Source organism: Pogoniulus pusillus, unplaced genomic scaffold (genome assembly GCF_015220805.1).
Source record: "Pogoniulus pusillus isolate bPogPus1 unplaced genomic scaffold, bPogPus1.pri scaffold_50_arrow_ctg1A, whole genome shotgun sequence".
Classification (NCBI taxonomy): Eukaryota; Metazoa; Chordata; class Aves; order Piciformes; family Lybiidae; genus Pogoniulus; species Pogoniulus pusillus.
Genome location: NW_026974709.1, coordinates 438,311 through 458,648, shown reverse-complemented (window position 1 = coordinate 458,648; position 20,338 = coordinate 438,311). Strand labels below are relative to the sequence as shown.

The 20,338-nt window shown below is 47.9% G+C and overlaps 1 protein-coding gene across 1 annotated transcript; it reads left to right on the top strand.

Moving 5' to 3' along the window:
- Positions 1-6,567: 6,567 nt before the first annotated feature.
- Positions 6,568-9,478, top strand: LOC135174242 (olfactory receptor 14A16-like). The gene has a single exon (XM_064141467.1). The coding sequence runs from the start codon at positions 6,766-6,768 to the stop codon at positions 7,786-7,788; it is 1,023 nt and encodes a 340-aa protein (XP_063997537.1). The 5' UTR covers positions 6,568-6,765; the 3' UTR covers positions 7,789-9,478.
- Positions 9,479-20,338: the final 10,860 nt, after the last annotated feature.

Genomic DNA, 20,338 nt, shown 5'->3' with positions numbered 1-20,338 from the left:
GAAGGTGAAGGGGTGGTTGAGAGCCCCTCCTGGGAACTCAGGTTTCTGGGAGGGGAGTTATGTTTCTGTATTACCTTTTATCTTGTATATTTCTCTCTATCACTGTATATACTGTAAATATCTGCTTGTATATTGTGCCAGCTGTAAATATAAGCTTCATTCATATTTCCAGAGCTGGCTGAGTCTAGTCTGGGTGATTTCTAAAGGGGAGAGTGGACAGGGAATACCCAAACCATCACACTTGATACACTCCATATTTTTATGAAGTAAACTACCATTTTCAGTTATAAAGAAGAACAGCTGTCGCAGACTGAGAATTACAGGGTTAAAAATCTTCTGGAGCCTAGAAGATTGTTATTCAATCCCATAATTCTGCTATCTCTTTATAAAGTCTCAACAAGGTCAGCTCATTCCCCTTTCCTCCTCCTCCTGCTCTCTGTCTGGTGGGAGCCACTTTATCAGGAAGAAAACGTAAGCAGTATCAGAATCATAGAATCAACCAGGTTGGAAGAGACCTCCAAGATCATCCAGTCCAACCTATCCCCCAGCCCTATCCAGTCAACTAGACCATGGCACTAAGTGCTGTCAGTGGAGCGCTATGGGTAAATGACTCTTGGTTCACCAATGCGGTTAGATGGTCAAATCCACTTTATTTCTGTGATACAGTGACTTATATGCATTCTAGCAAGAGGCGTGCTCCACCAAGATTGGTTACAGTCAGAGGGTACAGGGTTACTTGTAAGGCATAGATAGGTCAGCATACCATAACAATCTAAGGGTCAGCCCTCCAGACCACCTACTCCAGCCCCCTTGGCTATCTAACTCTGCCCACTACAGCTGTGTGTGAGGTGCTCACTTGTTTACAGTTTGATTTCCTGGACTTGCAGTGTCCCAAGGCCGTTTCTCAGCACAGTTGCTCATGTTTATCATTTCTGTGTCCTCTGCTAACAAGAATTCTCCAACAATTCCCTCTCTGTCTTTTGAGCAACCTGGGCTGATCTTTCAACTTTACGTAGGCTGTTCAACACAAGGGTGAATGATGCAGCTACAAATCAACAGTGCTAAAATCAAAAAGAGAATAAACCTGTTAGAGCTTTCATCAGTAGCAATAGTCTGGCAAGCTAACAACCCAAGCTTAGCTAACAATCCCAAAAGCTATTTCTGCAAGCGACAGTAAGTCATTTGTTCAAAAACCCAAAAGTCCAGACGAACATTGCAGTCACAGGAGAGTGCAGGTGTGCCACGTCTTTGCTGGCTCTGTGTGGCAATCGACTTGTAGATTCGCAGATCATTCAGCTGTCAAGTATTCTCCTCAGACTCCCATAGCTCTGGATTCACTCTGTAGTTCTCAGAAATCTCGATGTTCTCATCACACTCCTTAGCTATGAGCTGCGTCTGACTATTGTGCTTAAGAACTACTAACCTCTAAATACAATACAAGGATATGCCCTAGATGTTGCTTTCAGGCTATTCTAATTAGGCCTTTTCCCACAGTTCTTAATTTGCTTTTAGAATTTAGGGCAGTGTTTTTTGTCTTTTGCAGGGCCCTTGCAAGAGACAAAAGTCACATTGCCATCTTGTGCCAATTTGAGTGGGCTCTGGCCTTTACAAACAGGTGCTAAACTAAATCTATTCCATTAAACTACAATCACTGAAAACTCATGAAAATACCCAAATTCGTTAGCCGTGATCCAAACCTTATGATCCGTACACATACAATCATCATGTCAGTGCTCCTTTCAAGTCCTTTCACAGTTCTGCCATCTGAGCAAGACTTCTGCTCACGTTAGGAAAAAACAAGTTGGTCATAATCAGGCTGGTCTTCATTAAGGCCTGTGAAGATAAATGATCAAACACAAGCAAATACAAGAACAAATGCAGACATGTTCATTGCTCAGGCTAACAGATCCACTGGCCTGGTCTGTATAATGTCATTACCAAAATTTTGAAAAAAAGAAAAATTTCTTCTGCTATCCTACTGTCCTCTAAATTGCAAACGCATAGCCTTAACTTATCTTACTCTAAAAATCTATCAGCTGAAGGAAATTCAAGAAAAGGCAAAGAAACTTCAAGAAGATAATAACACCATGGTATTCTTCAGAATTGTCACAAAGCTCATTCCATTGTAATTAGCAGCTGCTCCAGTAAACTGCTAGGCTTCAAAATATGGTACCATCAAAAAAGGCCTTCAAAAATAGTCCTGTCTTTATCTGTTTGAACAAGTTTACTGGGGGGAAGGAGCTGACTGGCATTAGCCTACAAGCTCTATCATTCCCTGCTCCTAGTCCAGAATCTGGTTAGTGACTTGTAATGTGGATTTCAGTGCCCATGCTCTTGCTGAGAGGCAATGCATCCGAGTTCTAGTAATAAGTGTGCCAGTCTGTCCTGTTTGGTGCTTTCTGTGTCCGTATGAGTTTCCAGCCATTGTCAGTGGCACTGGCATCTCTGCTATTTCCTAGCAATTTCCCTCTCTTTCTTTTCCCACTGAGCAATGGGTGCCTAGTCCGTAGAAGGAATTAACCACTAAGGCGATGGGTGAATACCCCAGTCAGGAATTATTAGCTATCATTTTGAGTGTGAACTGTCATTATCAGGTGGCTAAAAAGATGCACCTGTGTGTGTTCATGCCTGTAACAGGGGCAGAAAAAAAAAATGGTTCTAAGTCGCCATCGTTATTCTTGCTATCATTTCCATAAACTGTCTAACATCTGGCATTGTATTCAAGTCCATGTGTAAGTCAATCTCCTGAGGTGTGACTCTGGCCTCAGTAATTTTCCAGCTCAAAACAATCCCAAGGCTCTGCTGCTTCCAGCAGAAAAAATAATCCATAAAAAGAGATAACGTATGGACGAAGGAGACGGGGGGGGGGGGGGGGGGGAACAGGGCCCCCGGGGCCTCTCCACAGGTGGTGAGTGGGGAGGAGGAGGGAGGAGGGGGAGGACCAGCCCCAGCGCTGCTGGTGTCCTCTACTCTCTATCTTGCCCAGCCCCCAGCTGTTTCAGCCCAGCCATCATGTTGTTGCTTCATCCCGTCCCTCATACTTCCTATCCCTACCATTAGTATGAAATCTTCCCTAAAAAACTTTTTAAACTGCTGTCTGTGTAAGTCGATCTTTTGAGGTCTGATTGTGGCCTCAGTAATATCCCAACCTAAATAATTCTAGGGGCTCTGTTGCTGTATCTTTCCTGGGGCGACAATCAGACCACGTCTTGTGCAGACTGTCTCAATCGTTTTCAAGTCTGCAGGCACAAACAGCCATGAACGACAGAAAGTAATGTCGTCCATGTAGTGAGAGACAATTGTACATGCCCAATTTTTTGTAAGGGTTGCGATGCTCTGGCAACGAACAATCGGCAGAGAGTTGGTGAGTTCTTCATTCCTTGCAGCAAAGCTGTGCACTCATAGTGGCTCGCAGGTTCAGCATTATTCACAGATGGTACTGTAGAGGGAAATCGCTGGCAATCTTTTTTGGCAAGGGAGATAGTGAAGAAGCGGTGGTAGGAATTTTTGTGACTTGTGTATTCTGCAAGGTGACACTGCTGTTGCCAAGTCAACCCTGTGGCTCCTGCTGGTGGCTGGGTAGTGGGAGTCCAGGTACCCTTTGCCTCATCCTGCACTACAGCTACTGTCGTCTGCGCACGGCTGCTCGCACTGGCTGTGAAGTTTCCCGACCAGCAAACTGCTGTGGCGTGGACAGGAGATTGGCAATGGTCGCACGACACTGAGGCTGAACAGCGCTTCGTTGCGTGACCCAGATGGCCGCAGCGATAGCAGCCCGTGGACATCGGGCAGGTCTCCCACTGTTTTGCCGAAACAAGAAGGACTTTTTTGTCAAGTGCAGTCTCCACCACCTGTGCTAACTCTCCTACCACAGCTTGATCAGATGCATGTACGGCATCTGTCACAAGCGCGTACTGCTCCCGACCCTGGGTACATTCTAAGATGTCTTCTACTGATGCCCCTGCAGGCAACATGGCTAAAATACCCCTGGTCTTAGGATTAGCGTTTTCAAATGCCGTGCTCTTCATTAGCCCTGCTTTGGTGCTATCATCCAACTCTCCTTCATGTGTTAATGCTGCCCATAGCTGGTCAATGAAGTGACTATACTCCTCATTCATACCCTGCCTGATTCCTGCGTATGAGGGACCGGGCGTTAAGCCAGGAGTGGAATAAAAGGGTTGTAGCACCAACCGGGCAGATAGGTCGTGAAGCTCTGTTGTGGAGGCAGGAATTAATGTGTGGCCGAGCTGGGAATTTTATACAAAAATAGAGTTGTTTTATTTTCCCAAAACCTGCCCCCAAAACTATATATACAAAGAGTAATTTAGTTTAATTAACAGATTCAGTTGCTTGAGAATTATCTACAGGGATACCATTGATAATCTGACTATTTTGGAAGTCAGAAGTTGGAAAAGGCTTTAGCTATTAATTAATAGCGTTTTTCTTACTAATAAAGTTGAGCCAAAATAACTCACGACCAGCGATCTGTCCCCCCCACTAATATGTCATCTATGTATTGATAAATGACAATGCCTTCTGGGACCTTGATAGTGTCCAGAAGCGCTGTCAGTGCATTGTGGGCTATGGTAGGAGATTGCTTGTATCCCTGGGGTAGATTAAAGGTGTACTGAATCCCCTGCCAGGTAAAAGCAAACTGAGGCTTATCCTCCTCTCTTAGAGGAATCATGAAAAACATATCCCGGATGTCCAGGGCAGCCATCCACGAGTGGGATGCAGACTGAATGGCTGTGACCACTGAGGTTAGGCTAGGCACTGCTTCTGTGAGGGGAGGAGTATTAGCGTTCAGCTTCCTATAATCTATAGTAAGTCTCCAGCGTCCATCCAGTTTTTTAACGGGTTAGACCAGGGAATTGTATGGAGAGTGAGTCCTACAGATTATCTGTCTCCTCTCCAAGTCGGCGATCACCTCAGATATGCCTTGCCTGGCTGTTGCAGGTGAGGGGTATTGAGATGCATAGGTGATACCAGCTTGAGGTAACGCTGGAGCCAACTGCAAGGTGTTTACGTGGGCTGTTCTCACCTTCCTTGACTCCACCCCGTAGGAACCGAAGCTCCAAAGAGAGCCGTTTGGAAGATGCCACCTCTTGCCAGCCAGCACATCAAAACCCAATACATTCCCCGGGTAGGGGCTTAAGGCAACTTCCACCAAGGTGCTGCGTTTGTCCCCTGGGAGCCATACCCTTGTTTTAGCTAGGTAGCAGCTATCAGGTGCCCCTGTAACACCTTGTATTCTTATCCTTTTATGGGATGGCTGTATCCCCAGGCTCTTTGCCAATTCTAAGTTTAAAACACTAATTTGAGCACCTGTGTCTATTAGAAATTTTACGGCTGTTCTACTGGGTCCAGTCGGGATTAAGATAAAGGGCTCGTCATTGTCAGACCATTGACAGATGTGCTTAGAAGTTGTTTTGGTAAGAATTCTCCAATTATATAGGTTAATTGTAATTTTGTGCCAATCTGTAAGAATAACGTAAAATAGCCTAGACTGGAAGGTTACACCTCTTTTGAAACATTATAAAAATGGTGTGCCTTCCTGGATCGAGGCTCTTGCTCTTGCTCTTGCTTGCTTGCTTGAGCTTGCTGGTACCTGCTCCTACCTGCTCGCTCGCTAGCCTGCCTGCCTGCCTCGCTCCTGCTCCGGTGACCTCACGTTCCTAATCGGCCCTGCCCGACGAGGGGCCCGCAGAGGCCTGAAACCTGCTTGGGCCCGATCCTGACGAACAAAGGGACACCGCCCAAACTTCGAATCCTGCTAATCTGAGCCGCTGAATCGTGAGTAAACCAAAGAAAGAACTCCTCACCTAAAGACTGGGTAACTTTAAAGACTCAAAAGAACCCTAAGGAACTCACAGACTCTCCTTTATCTGCTACTTTCTGAAATGTTATTCTACAACTTCAATCCTAAAAGAACTCACGTGGGGAATTTAGTTCGGGAGGGGGACCTCCGTGCTTGAGCAATAAATCACTTGAAATCCACAAGTGAGCCTCCGCGTATTTCCCCCACACCCTCCCAAACTACCTTCCGTGACAGGGAGGTGGTGTGCAGAGCTGGGGAAGGGCTCTCCTGAGTGCCCATCTACCTCTGTTCTTGCCTTGGTCACATGCTCTTGGTATTGCTGACACCTGTTTGAGGATGGGAGCTTCAGCTGCAGAGTCAGGCACAGACCCTGTGATACCTTCTGTGCAGATGGATCCACAGCAATAAGGTGTCTCAGCTGACCTCCAACCTGTGAGGCTCTGAGCAGTGCAGTCTGTGAGGTTAGGCAATGAGCTGACTCCCTGCAGAAGCTGCCATAGTCAGGACCCTTGGGATGTCCATCCAGGCTGTGCTGCCTTCCAGGGGACACCGAACCAGGAGTGTGCTGGGCTACAAGTGGGGTGCTGGGACCTTGAGAGAGGATGAGTGTCTGGTGGCTTTCCAGGGTGACATGGGAGTGTGATCACCTCCATGTCAGCAAGGTTGTGCCTCATCCACCCGTTTCTTAACCCTGGCAGTGCAGATGCGGACAGAGTGTTCTGCATTAAAGGGCTTCTATGGGACACAGCTGAGCACCAGGAGTGGTTGCTGCCCCTTCCTACTGCTGCAGAGCAGGGCTGGCTACTCCAGAGCCTGTGGGCAGAGGCTTTGTTCTTCATCCTACCCTTGGGCAGCACCAAGAAGGGCTCTACAATTGGACCTGAAGGAAGGTCTCTGAGAAAAAGCAGAGGGTGTGTGTGTGTGTGACATGGGAGGATCTGTGGGACATGGCTTTGATTTTGCTCACAGAAATCTCCACTAACTTGTCACTCTCTTCTTCTTCTATGCGGACAGTGCCCCACACTCAGAAAGGGCAGATGTCCAACAGCAGCTCTATCACCCAGTTCCTCCTCCTGCCATTTGCAAACACTCGGCAGCTGCAGCTCCTGCACTTCTGGCTCTTCCTGGCCATCTACCTGGCTGCCTTCCTGGGCAACAGCCTCATCATCACCACCATAGCCTGGAACCACCACCTGCACACCCCCATGTACTTCTTCCTCCTCAACCTCTCCCTCCTTGACCTGGGGGCCATCTCCACTACTGTTCCAAAATCCATGGCCAATTCCCTGCGGGACACCAGGGACATCTCCTACACAGGATGTGCTGCTCAGGTCTTCTTTTTGTTATTCTTGATTGATGCAGAGTTTGCCCTTCTCACTGTGATGTCCTATGACCGCTACGTTGCCATCTGCAGACCCCTGCACTATGGGATCCTCCTAGGCAGCAGAGCTTGTGCCCACATGGCAGCAGCTGCCTGGGCCAGTGGCTTTCTCCATGCTCTGCTGCACACAGCCAATACATTTTCACTGCCCCTCTGCCAGGGCAATGCCGTGGACCAGTTCTTCTGTGAAATTCCCCCAATCCTCAAGCTCTCCTGTTCCAGCTCCTACCTAAGGGAAGTTTGGCTCATTGTGGTCAGTGTCTTTTTAGCATTTGGGTGTTTTGTGTTCATTGTGGTGTCCTATGTGCAGATCTTCAGGACAGTGCTGAGGATCCCCTCTCAGCAGGGACGCCACAAAGCTTTTGCCACCTGCCTCCCTCACCTGGCTGTGGTCTCCCTTTTTGTCAGCACTTGCACATTTGCTTATCTAAAGCCCTCTTCTTTCTTCTCGCCTTCCTTGAACCTGGTGGTGGCAGTTCTGTACTCAGTGGTACCTCCAGGAATGAACCCTCTCATCTATAGCCTGAGGAACCAGGAGCTCAAGGATGCCCTGAGTAAACTGATCACTGGATGGTTTCAGAAGCAATAAACTGTCTTCTCCTGCAGAGCAGTTCTGATGTCACTCAGCGTGGGCTCAGCCTGGCTGATCTGGTTGTGGCTGCTGCTGGTGGGGTTACCCATGTGAGAATGTTCTCACAGAAATGCCTTTCTTCAGACCCTTTCTGGTTCAGTCTTGACCTGTCTGGTGTGACCCAGAGACTGCAGACAGGAGGAGCTCTGCTCTCTCTGCGTTCAGCACAAGAAAGTACCCTGCAGGGACTTGTTTCTCTGAGCTATTTCCTCCAAGCCTTCTCTGGAGCTGCAGGGCACTGTCTGCGTGCAGAAGTGGAGGGAAAAAACGAGTCCCAGAGCAGCACTAGTGCCAGGGAGCCACAGCACTTTGGCTGTCTTGAGCTTCTCTGTCTTCCTTTCCACACTCTCCTGCTGAGCCTCTGTGTTGGGGCAAGGCCTGAGTGCTCTGGCAGCTCGGACGCTGTCCTGCTGTATGGCAGTGCTGAGACTGCAGGAAGGGACAGGCTGAAGTTGCTGCTAGGACAGAACTGGCCTCCAGAGCACCACGGCCATCGGACCAGGGCATGTCCTTCTGAACTGCACCATGGATGTCATCCAGCTCTGGACTCACTCTTCTCCATTCTCCAGCAGTTGTTGTGCCCTACAGAGGGGCTGGAGCTGTGTTTTTTACTGCCTGGAGCACCCTGCAATGGTGCCAGGCCACACCAGGCTGTGCTGGGGAGAGGACACTGGTGCTGGAGAGAAGGCAAGGGAGGTAGGAGAGCTTAAAGGGAGCTGGACAGGACTGCAAAGTTCCTAGGAGAGAAAAATGTCACTGTCTGGCTTGCAGTGAGAGATTACGCAGGGATTGGGAGCACAGGTGGTGTTCTGCTCAGTTCCCTCTGTGGCAAGGGAGTTCACAGAGAGGAACAACAGAACCCATGCCATCAACAACTGGCTCAAGGGATGGTGCCAGCGGCGGCACTTTGGGCTCTTTGACCACGGGGGAACTTTTACTGAGCCAGACCTGCTCGATCCTGATGGGGTGCAGTTGTCTAGGAGGGGCAGGAGAGTCCTGGCACTGGAGTTGGTAGAGCTAATTAGGTAGGCTTTAAACTAGATCTGAAGGGGGTGGGTGAGGCAATTACTCTCTCTGAGAAGGAGAGAGTGGGATGGAAACTAGAGTCAATTGAGGAATCGAGAGCCTAGCTGAAGTGCATCTATACCAAAGCACGCAGCTTAGGTAACAAGCAGGAGGAACTGGAAGTCCTGGTCCACCAGGGTGACTACGATATAGTTGCCATTTCAGACACTTGGTGGGATGACAGGCATGGTTGGAGTGCTATACTGGGGGTATACAGCCTCTGCAGGAGAGATAGGCAAGGGAGAAGAGGAGGAGGGGTGGCTCTGTATATTAGGGAGTCACTCCTTGCCACTGAGCTTGAGGTGAGGGATGAAAGGATTGAGAGCTTGTGGGTTAAAATCAGAGGGAGGACTAACAAATCTGACATCCTGGTTGAAGTCTGTTATACACCACCCAACCAGGATGAGGAAGCAGATGAGGTATTCTACAAACAGTTGGAGGCTGTCTCAGGATCATCAGATCTTGTTCTTGTGGGTGACTTTAACCTGCCAGATATCTGATGGGAACTTAATTCAGCAGAGAGGAGGCAGTCCAGGAGAGTTCTAGAGCACATGGAGGACAGCTTCATGACCCAGCTGTTAAGTAAGCCTACTAGGGGTCAAGCTCAGCTTGACCTGATGCTCTCCAACAGAGAAGGGCTGGTGGGAGATGTGACAGTGGGAGGCTGCCTGGGGTATAGTGATCATGAGATAATGGAGTTTTCAATATGCAGGGAGATAGGGAGGCACTACAACAAAACCCACACCTTGGACTTCCGGAGGGCAAACTTCAATTTGTTCAAGAAACTTATTTGCAAAGTCCCCTGGGCAGCAGTCCTTGAGAACAAAGGGGTCCAGGATGGTTGGACCTACTTTAAACAGGAGCTCTTGAAGGCACAGGAGCTGGCAGTTCCCATGTGCTGAAAGATGAGCCGTTGGGGAAGGTGACCAGCCTGGATGAGCAAACAGCTCCTGAAGGAATTGGGGGGAAAAAAGAGGGTGTATCACCTTTGGAAGGAGGGGAAGGCTTCTCCTGACGTGTTTAAGGATGTAGCCAGATTATGCAGGAGAAAAATTAGAGAGGCTAAGGCCCAGTTAGAACTTAGGCTGCCACCTCTGTGAAGGATAATAAAAAACACTTTTATAAATGTATCAATGCTAAAAAGAAGGGCAAGAAGAGCCTCCACTCCTTACAGAACCAGAAGGGGAACACTATAACTGACACGAGGAAAAGGCTGAGGTCCTGAATGCCTTCTTCACCTCAGTTTTCAACAGTAAGGAGGGAGGAGTTCAGGGCAAGAGGCCTCTTGAACTGGGGGATGGGGTCAGGGAGTGGTATGTTGCCCTGGAAATCCATGAGGAATTAGTTCAGGACCTGCTGAGCCACCTGGACACCCACAAGTCCATGGGACCAGATGGGATCCATCCCAGGGTGCGGAGAGAGCTGGTAGATGAGCTGGCCAAGCTGCTCTCCATCATTTTCCAGCAGTCCTGGCTCACCGGAGAGGTCCCAGGAGACTGGAAACTGGCCAATGTGATCCCCATACACAAGAAGGGTCGGATGAAGGAACCCAGGAATGGGTGAGAGCCCTTGAGCACAAGCCCTATGAGGAGAGGCTGAGGGAGCTGGGACTGTTTAGCCTGGAGAAGAGGAGGCTCAGGAGAGATGTTATTGCTGTCTACAACTACCTGAAGGGTGGTTGTGGCCAGGAGGAGGTTGCTCTCTTCTCTCAGGTGGCTAACACCAGAACAAGAGGACACAGCCTCAAGTTACATCAGGGGAAATTTAGGCTTGAGGTGAGGAGAAAGTTCTTCACTGAGAGAGTCATTGGATAGTGGAATGGGCTGCCCGAAGAGGTGGTGGAGTTGCTGTCCCTGGAGCTGTTCAAGGCAGGATTGGATGTGGCACTTGGTGCCGTGGTCTAGCCTTGAGCTCTGTGGTAAAGGGTTGGACTTGATGATCTGTGAGGTCTCTTCCAACCTTGGTGATACTGTGATACTGTGATCAGACTCACACTGGGGCTTTTGGTGTAGTTTGTGGAAGGTGCCAAAGATGTGGAGGTGTAGTAGAGAGAGGAGGAAGCCAGGCAGTGTCCTTGGTGGTGTGGACAGACTGAGGAGGTGTCTGAAGGTCTTTGTCACTACCCAGCATCTCTCAGTGGAGAGGACAGAGGAAGTGAAGAGAAGAAAGGGAAGTGAGAAAAATCTTTGAGGGATCTGGGCTGGAAACTCTAAGGAGTATCAAACATCAGTATCGAGCTTCTTGTGTGTGACCATGTGTCCTGGAGTCCTGTACCCCTAAATTCCTCTCCTGCCCGCACTTCGGGGGGAAAGGGGAAAAGCTGCCTGTTTTCCCCCCTCCTCGCGTGCCCTGCAGCCATGAAGGGGGGGAGGAGTGCCCCATGAAGGGGGGGGCGACTGCCCCGTGAGTTCCCGCGCTGGAGCCAGGATGGGATTGGCTGTGCGCTTTAGCGCCTAAGGTGTGGTAACTCTGCCCTTTGTCTAGCGAAGGTTATAAATATTGGGGATCTTCCCACCTTTGGGGTTCCCGCTTTGGAGTTTGCCTGTGCCTGGACGTATGTGTCTGCCTGAGCTCACACACTCCCCTGTGCCTGGACTGCAGAGAGACCTTCAGGAATTTGTTTTCCTATTGACACCTTTGTGTGCCTAACGACCCTTAACGACCCTTAACGATTCACCTGCAGCCGCTGAACCCGAGAGGAAGACAGACCGCAGGAGTCAGCCTGAGTGAGTTATTTAGCTTAGCTTAATTTAGTAAGAAACCGCTATTAATTTATAGCTGAGGCCTTTTCCAACTTCTGACTTCCAAAATAGTCAGATTATTGACGGTGTCCTTGTAGTTTAATTCTCAAGCGACTGAATCTGCTTATTAAACTAAATTAATCTTTGTATATATAGTTGTGGGGGCGGGTTTTTGGGAAAAATAAAAAATAACTATTTTTGATAAATTCCTGACTCGGCCACATTTTAATTCCTGCTCTCCGCAACAGTATGGCGCAGTGTAGGCAGGGTAGTTCAATCGTAGAATTTCTACATGAAAAGGGATGCCTAATCACAGGACTTGATTTAATTTGGGCTCAGAAAAATTGTAAAAATCCGGAGAAAATCCTGGAGAAATTAGCTGAGTGCTCAGGCCCTGTGATTACTGAGTCTCCAATGGAGCATTTCTCTGTTGTTCTGGGGTCAGTCGTGACCCAGACTCTGGCTGAATTTGAAAATTATGAAAAAAGAATTCAGGACTTGGAAAAGGATTTATTAGCAGAAAAAGCTAAGAGCCAAAATATCTGGGAGAACATGCTGGCGCAGACAAAGAGCCTGACCGCGGCACTGACTGCACAGATGAAAGAAAGGCTTGTAATGCCTTCAGACACTACCTCTTCAGTCTCCGTATCTGAATGTGAATTGAGTGATTTGTGGGAATCGGGGAGAAAAGCAGAGAATGTCCTGAAGGGCTCTTTGGGGGAAAGGAGTTCCCCAAAACCAGGCAGAAAAGACTCTGCTAGTGACTCAGAGAATTCCTCTGCACGTGCCTCGGTGTGGCAGAAAGCCTCAAAGCCACGCAGAAAGCGCAGGTCCCAACTGGACTCCCCCGTGGCTAGCGGAGAAGAGAGCTCCGGTGAGGAGGGTGCCATGGTGCAGAAGCACGTGCTGCCTGTAATAAGGACTCAGACCGTGAAGGGCAGAAAAGGCGGTGCAGGGACCACTGTGATCAAAAAGCAGTTTACAGACGCACAGCTCAGTGACTTACAAGTCAAATACGCGAGAGATCCTGGGGACTCAGTCGCTGACTATGTGTATCGAGTGTCCCGAGCCGGTGGGGACCGGGTCCTTCTAGACTCACAGGAAGCGGCTGGAGACTGGGGGGATGATGTGTTCCTGACACGTGAACCCGAGGGGACACACAGCCTCACCGCCCGGATAGCTTACTGGGCAAGCAGCGTCCGCCCAGTCTACTGGGGGGAGCCAACAGAACTAAGGGTCACCAGCTCCTCTGAGCTCATCACTGCTCTCCGCAGACTTGCCTGTGTCCAGGTTATATATGATAAGGGAAATTATGATTGCCCGTTTTATGCCCCTGTGGACCCGGAGAGACTGCACCCTATTATGAAGGGTTTGCCAGCAACTCTGCAAATCCAACTAATGAAGAATGTTGAGAAAATTCAACATGTGATTGCAAAAAATGCAGAGGACGATGCCAAAGAGCATGTAATGACTTGGGCTGAACTGTTAACCGAGTTAAATGCCCATGGGCTGCAGTTTGGGTTTGGGTCTCCTGAAGGAAAAGAGGCTGGGAAGACACAGTCTTGTGCTTCTCCCCCAGAAAATTCCAGGACTCTGTGCAGGCAGCTCTGGCCAGTGCAGGACTGCCCCCCCAGGGGGACAGGTCCTGCAGGCTTCTCCCCGAGGGGAAGGGGCAGAGACCAACAGAGTGACTGGAGACCCAGAGAAAGGAGCAGTTGGTATAGACAAGCCCTGACTTTAGAGGTACCAAAAATGGTCTTAAAGCAGCTGGCAGACTGGCAGCTGAAGGATTTAGTGCGGTGCCTTCAGAAATCAGCTTCAAAATCCAGAGGCAGCCGCGAGAAGCCCAGGGCCAGCGGCAGCGGCACGCCCAGCGGTGGCTCCGGGAGCGGCTCGCCCAGAAGCGGCAGCCCCCCCGCTGGGAACTGCAGCTCGCCCCCAGACAGAAAGGTTAACCCTTTCTCGTCTCCCACACGGGAGGCAAAACACTGAATTAGTGTAATAGTGGCTCGGCAGCTTTTAATGGTCAGCAGTCACGGGGAGAGCTACAGAAGCCCCCAGAATAAAGATCTGCTGCCTAGGTGAGCCACGTGGTCACTGACCACCTGCACAGTACAAAAGGCTAACCTATAGGGGTAGTGCCAATGGCACAGGGTAAACCCAGAGGCTTATATGCCTGGGAAGGCCACTGGATCAGTGCACGGTGGATCATCCACAATTATTAATTGTCAAGCCTGGCCTTTATAGGCCAAGGCAGGTTTTGTCTCCTTACAGGTTAAGGTCGAGGCAGAGGACCAGTTCCTGACCACCTGACCAGCACCTGGGAAAGGGAGAACCAGCTACACAAGAGATGGAGTCATATCACCGGGGTGGCCAGTGGATGATGGCATCAGGACCCATGGACTGTGACCTCCAGCCATGGACTCAGAGCATCTAAGGCTCTGCCATGAACTTGGTTGCTCTACCAGGAACTGAGCAATTTTTCAAACAGACTGTGTAGCTTTATTTAATACTGTTTGGGGCTATTGTTAAGCCTTGTTAAGTATTGTTAAATATTGTTGGGGCGATTAATGTGTTATATATTGTTAATGTTGGAAAAGGCTAAGCTATATATATATTAATAGGTTACTAAATTGAAGTGGGATCACCTCTCACTCAAGTTCTAGACAAAGATGCTCATTACCACCGGGGTGGGATGTCCTGGAGTCCTGTACCCCTAAATTCCTCTCCTGCCTGGACTTTGGGGGGAAAGGGGAAAAGCCACCTGGTTTCCCCCCCCGTCGCCTGCCCTGCAGCCGTGAAGGGGGGGAGGACTGCCCCGTGAAGGGGGGGGACGACTGCCCCGTGAGTTCCTGTGCTGGAGCCAGGCTGAGATTGGCCATGCGCTTTCGCGCCTAAGGTGTGGTAACTCTGCCCTTTGTCTAGCGAAGGTTATAAATATTGGGGATCTTCCCGCCTTTGGGGTTCCCGCTTTGGAGTTTGCCTGTGCCTGGACGTACGTGTCTGCCTGAGCTCACACCATGGACCTGGGCTCGTCCCACCTGGAGAACAGAAGATCCTGGGGGAACAAGCAGGAGCTGGGCTCTGACCCCAGCAGAGTGCAGCAGACTCATGGCTTGATCTCTCCCAGTACAGACTTGGACCCTCTCCAGTACAAACACAAGCACAGACTTGGCCTTCTCCCCACATAAATGAGACCTGATCCCAACCCAGTACAGGGCAACATCCAGTATCAGCTCTGGACCACCCCATTGTGAACTCGATCTCCTGATCTCAGCCCAGTATTGATGTGGTGGTTAATAAATACGAATTACGATGAGGCTGATATAAAAACAATTAAATATTATTTATTAATTAGAAACCAAACAAACTTATTTACAGTTAATCCATACACAGACTCGGATGTTTGGTCAGCACCGGCGTTGCACCATGGGATAAACGACTTTTGGGTCATTCTCCTCTTTATTTCCATGCTACAGTGAGTTATATGCTTACTTGGAAGAGGAGTGCACAGCTAACTTAGTTTAGGATTGGTACATGTGGAAGCTCCAAGGTTGCAGGCATGGTACAGATAGGTTGATATTACAATAACAATCCTGTAAGATCAGCCCCTGGGCCGACTAACCCAGCCCCCTTGCAGCTGCATGTGGGGGGTGCCACCCAGCGCCTGGTATCGTAAGTCCAAGATGGACTCAAGGACACTTCCCAGCATGGGTGCTCCTATTTATCACTTCATGTCCTGTTAGTAAAAATCTCTCCACAATTCCCTCTCTTTCTTTTGAGCAATCCAGGCTTGATCTTCAACTTTACACAGGCTGTTCAATGCAGGGGTAAATAATACAGCTACAAATCAATAATACTAAAATCAGAAAGAGAATAAACCAGTTAGAGCTTTTGCTAGTAGCATTAGTTTGGCAAGCTAACAACCCAAGCTTAGCTAACAATCCTAAGAGCTTTTTCTGCAAGCGACAGGAAGCCATGTGTTCAAAAGACCAAAAGTCCAGATGAATCATCACAGTCACAGGAGAGTGGCTGTGTGCCACATCCTCGTTGTTTCTGTGTGGCAATCAATGTTGTAGGTCCACAAATGTACCAGTTGTCCAATATTCTTCCTCAGACTCCCATAGTTCTGGATTCACTCTATAATTCTCAGAAATCTTGATGTTTTCATCACAGTCCTTAGCTATGAGCTGCATCTGTCTATTGTGCTTAAGAACTACCAATTTCTAAATATAAGACAAAGATATGCCCTAGGTGTTGCTTTCAGGATATTCTATTAGGCCTTATTCCCACAGTCTTTTATTTGTTTTAAGAAATTAAGGCAGTGTTTCTCATCTTCTTGCAGGGCCCTTGCACAAAGATAACAACCACATTGCCATCTGTGCCAATAAGTGGGTTTGGCCCTTACAACAGGTCCTAAACTGATCTCTATTTTGCTGTTATCCACTCATTGAAACAGAATTGCTGAAAACTCATGAAAATACCCAAATTCATTAACCATGATCAAAGCCTTATGACCTACACACACACAAAACCATTATTTCAGTGCTCCTTTCAAGATTTTGCCACAATTCTGCCATCTGAGCAAGATTTTGTACTCACTTTAAGAAAACAGGCTGGTCATAATCAAGCTGGTCTCCATTAAAAGGCCTCTGCACATAAATGGTCAAATGCACAAACAAATAACAAAAACAAATGCAAACATAGAAACATAGAATCATAGAATCAACCAGGTTGGAAGAGACCTCCAAGATCATCCAGGACAACCTATCCCCCAGCCCTATCCAGTCAACTAAACCATGGCACTAAGTGCCTCATCCAGTCTTTTCTTGAACACCTCCAGGGAGGGTGACTCCACCACCTCCCTGGGCAGCCCATTCCAATGCCAATCACTCTCTCTGCCAACAACTTCCGCCTAACATCCAGCCTATACTTCCCCCAGCACAACTTGAGACTGTCCCCCCTTGTTCTATTGCTGGTTGCCTGGGAGAAGAGACCAACCCCCAGCTGGCTACAACGTCCCTTCAAGTAGTTGTAGACAGCAATGAGGTCACATTGCAATGAGGGAGCTAAACAACTCCAGCTCCCTCAGCCTCTCCTCATAGGGTTTGTGTTCCAGGCCCCTCACCAGCTTTGTCGTCCTTCTCTGGACACATTCCAGCACCTCAATATCTCTCTTGAATTGAGGGGCCCAGAACTGGACACAGCACTCAAGGTGTGGCTTGACCAGTGATGAGTACAGGGCAAGAATAACCTCCCTCGGCCTACTGGCCACACTGTTCCTGATACAGGCCAGGATGCCATTGGCTGTCTTGGCCACCTGGGCACACTGCTGGCTCATCTTTAGCCTACTTTAGCCTACATATTCATTGCCCAGGCTAACAAATCCATTGGCCCAGTCTGTATGATGTAATTACAGAATTTTCAAAAAATTTCTTTCTTATTCTCTCCTTCTTTCTTCTCTACCCCTTTTTTTCCCTCTTTTTTTTTTGTCATGCGATTCCAGTGCTACCCAGATTTACAGAAAAAAAGAACAAGAAAAAACATCCCATGATATCCCTATATCCTAAAATCCTCAAATTGTCATACTACAAACCCTTAGCCTTAACTTTACTATCTTAAAAATCTAAAAATCTTGCAACTGAAGGAAACTTGAGAAAAAGCAAAGAAAATTCAAGAAGATAATCCCATGGCATTCTGAGAAAAAAAGGAACCTCAGAATCATCACAGATAGAATTAAGCAGTAACCTATACAGTTACAAAAACAATTTTTTGCCATAATATTCCACTACAATGGCTATGAAATAACACACTCCACTTCAATCTCCTGTCTCACCACGCTACTAAAATTATCTCAAAACTCATCCCATTGCAATTAACAGCTTATACAGTAAACTCTTACACTCCGCAATTCACTACAGTCAGAAATGCGTGTCTGGCTCCTTAAAAGCCAAGCTGTGCTTTCAGCAAAACCTGCAAGGAGATAAGGAGGAGGAGGGGGGAATGGGCCCCGCTGAGCTCATTTCATGTTCTGTTAGCAAAAATCTCTCTGCAGGTCAGAAAAGCTCACTTTGCAGGATGTATCTCCAGGCAACCAGAATGACTTAAAGAGTAGAAAATTTAGAAAGGGTAATTGAGTTTGAAAAGAGATTCCTGCAGTAAAATCTGCCACTTGTCCTCTAGAGGTAGCTTTGAAGGAACTTTCAGCTGCTTAAACAGCTTTATAAACTCCAGAGAAAAGAGTCAATTTAGTCACACATACCTATATGGGAATGCAAAAGAATGGTCAAATTGAGTGTGATCCACAGGGGAATTATCCTTAACTGAAAGGGTTTAAGTTCAGAGATTAGTATAAGTTGTTATGAGTTCTTTTTCAGAATACCTGATGGCACCCATAAAAAAACCTGAAGAACAAGCATCAGCCCTATGAACCCTGAAGAGTCCTATTTCATCTGTGTCATGGAAAGCCGTTTTAGGGGAGACTTAAGGGAAACACGCGAGACTGACTTGTAGAGACCAAGCTGATTTATTGCTCAAATACGGAGATCCCCTTCCCCAAGCTTAAACTACCCACGTAAATTCTTTGAATCGAGGTCACAGGATAACATTTCAGAAAATGGCAAATGAAGAGAGAGTCTATGATTTCAGAGTTCTTTTGAGTCTTTAGAAGTTGTTCAGTCTTTAAGCAAAGAGCCCGTTGGTTATTCATTATTAAGCAGCAGTTCAAACAGGGTTGAGGTATTATCGAATTTTAGGCGTTGTCTTTCCTGTTGGTCAGGATCGGGCCCGGGCGGGCCCTCGGTCTCCGAGGGTCAGGCGTTACCGGTTTCATGCTGAGCAGGATGACCAGTGGGTGAGAGATCACTGGAGCTGGAGCAGGAGGAAGCAGGCAGGCAGGCTGGTAGGCAAGCTGGCAGGCAGGCTCCCGATCCAGGCAGGCACACCATTTTATAATGTTCAAAAGAGGTGTACCCCACCAGTTCAGGCTAATTTTACGTTATCCTTACAGATTGGTATAAAATTATAATCAACCTGCACAACTGGACAATTCTTACCAAAACAACCTGTAAGACCACCCAAAGTTCGGCCCATCGACAGGTGGTCAGTGAACATGAGAACCAAAGCCTGTAGCTCAAAACATTGGCCATTGTTTACCTTTTATCTTCACTGGGGAGGAATATTCTCATGGCCCGTAGCTGCTGGGACAGCAGATAGAAATATTGTTTTGGTTTTTCGATGCTTTGGCCTTCAAATGTGAGACACTATAACATGCACAACATGGAGACCTGCTAGGGAGCTTGCTACCCTCCATGACAATCTGATCTGATGAGAAGGATTGTTTCCTGGTCCTGAATGGAAAACTGCTCTAAAGAATGCCAGGATGAGGAACAGTCTGTTGTGTGTCATCTAAAGGGATTGTTCCTGGTTGATGATAAACTTATTACAGGAAATGGAATAAAGGGGTGGAATGTGGTAGTTTGAGGGGTCCCAGGTTCCCTTAAGAAGACTACAAAGTCCTGTCCCAGGAGATGGATCTGGTCATTCCAGGATATTCCAAGTTTGTTATTCTAATCCACTTTTCAGTATCAGATCTTATAAGGCAGTGCCTGGCTGATATCACTCTCCTCTTCTCCTTGCCTTTCCTCCCTTCTTTTTCTCCAGGCTTGTGTGTGGGAGATGGCTTCTAGATGGCAGGGAATTTTGAGCTGTGTGATGTGGCCTGCTGAGGCCTTGTAGGCCTAAGCTGGGGAGGGCACTTTTGACCCACTCAGGCCTGCTGAGGGTGGAAAGGGTGGAGGATTCTTAAAGGTTTTGGTCTGATGGACTTTGCCTGGTTTTTGAATGTATTCATTCAGCCTGATTGCCTTTTCTATAGATGCACTTGTAAATAGAATCTCCCTTTACATTTCCAGTCAGCAGCATTTTCATTGTTACTCTCTCAAAGGAGTAAATATAATTTCTGTCCTCCAGTCCTGGGTAGCTCGTGGCCCTATACTGGGACAATGTCACACACTCCTCTACACTATGACAGACAACATGCTGCGATGTCAAGCATGCTCTCTGTGAAGTCACATGGCCTGCTCTATGATGTCCCACAACCCTCTCTGCAATGTCATTTGCTATGATACCAAAACCCCCTCTCAGTGTCACCACACATTGTAGAGGGCTACAATGTCACCCCATGTGTTGCAGACAGAACTCCAAAAGCCATTAAAAAAGGCTTGAGGACACTGGGGCGACCAGCTGGAGGCTCAAGAGCCCAAGTGGAGTTTTCCTCAATCCTTTCAGTGCCAGGGAAGAATATTGAGAGGAAGAGTATAAAACATACCTGATGAAGATGTGGCTCAGAGGCTGCTGCCACTGGTGGAGTTTCTATTTGTTTCATAATGGGATCACGATCATCACTGGGCCTGCTGGCTGGGGTCCAGCTGCCTCAAAGAGGGAAAAAGTACTCTTGCCCATGAGTCAGCAGGGCTCATTGAGAGAGCTTTAAGTTAGGTTTGAGAGAGGGAGGGCATAAAACCAAGGTCACCAGAGATAAACCCAAGGGTGCATCAAGGTCCAGAGAACAGAGATTAACAATATTTCTGTCCAGAGGAGCACGATCTGTTCTTATGGATTTCTGTGCTGTGAAACTAAGGTGCAAATGAGACCATGTATCACCACAAAACTATTTATTGAGGGATCAAGTTGGACAAAAC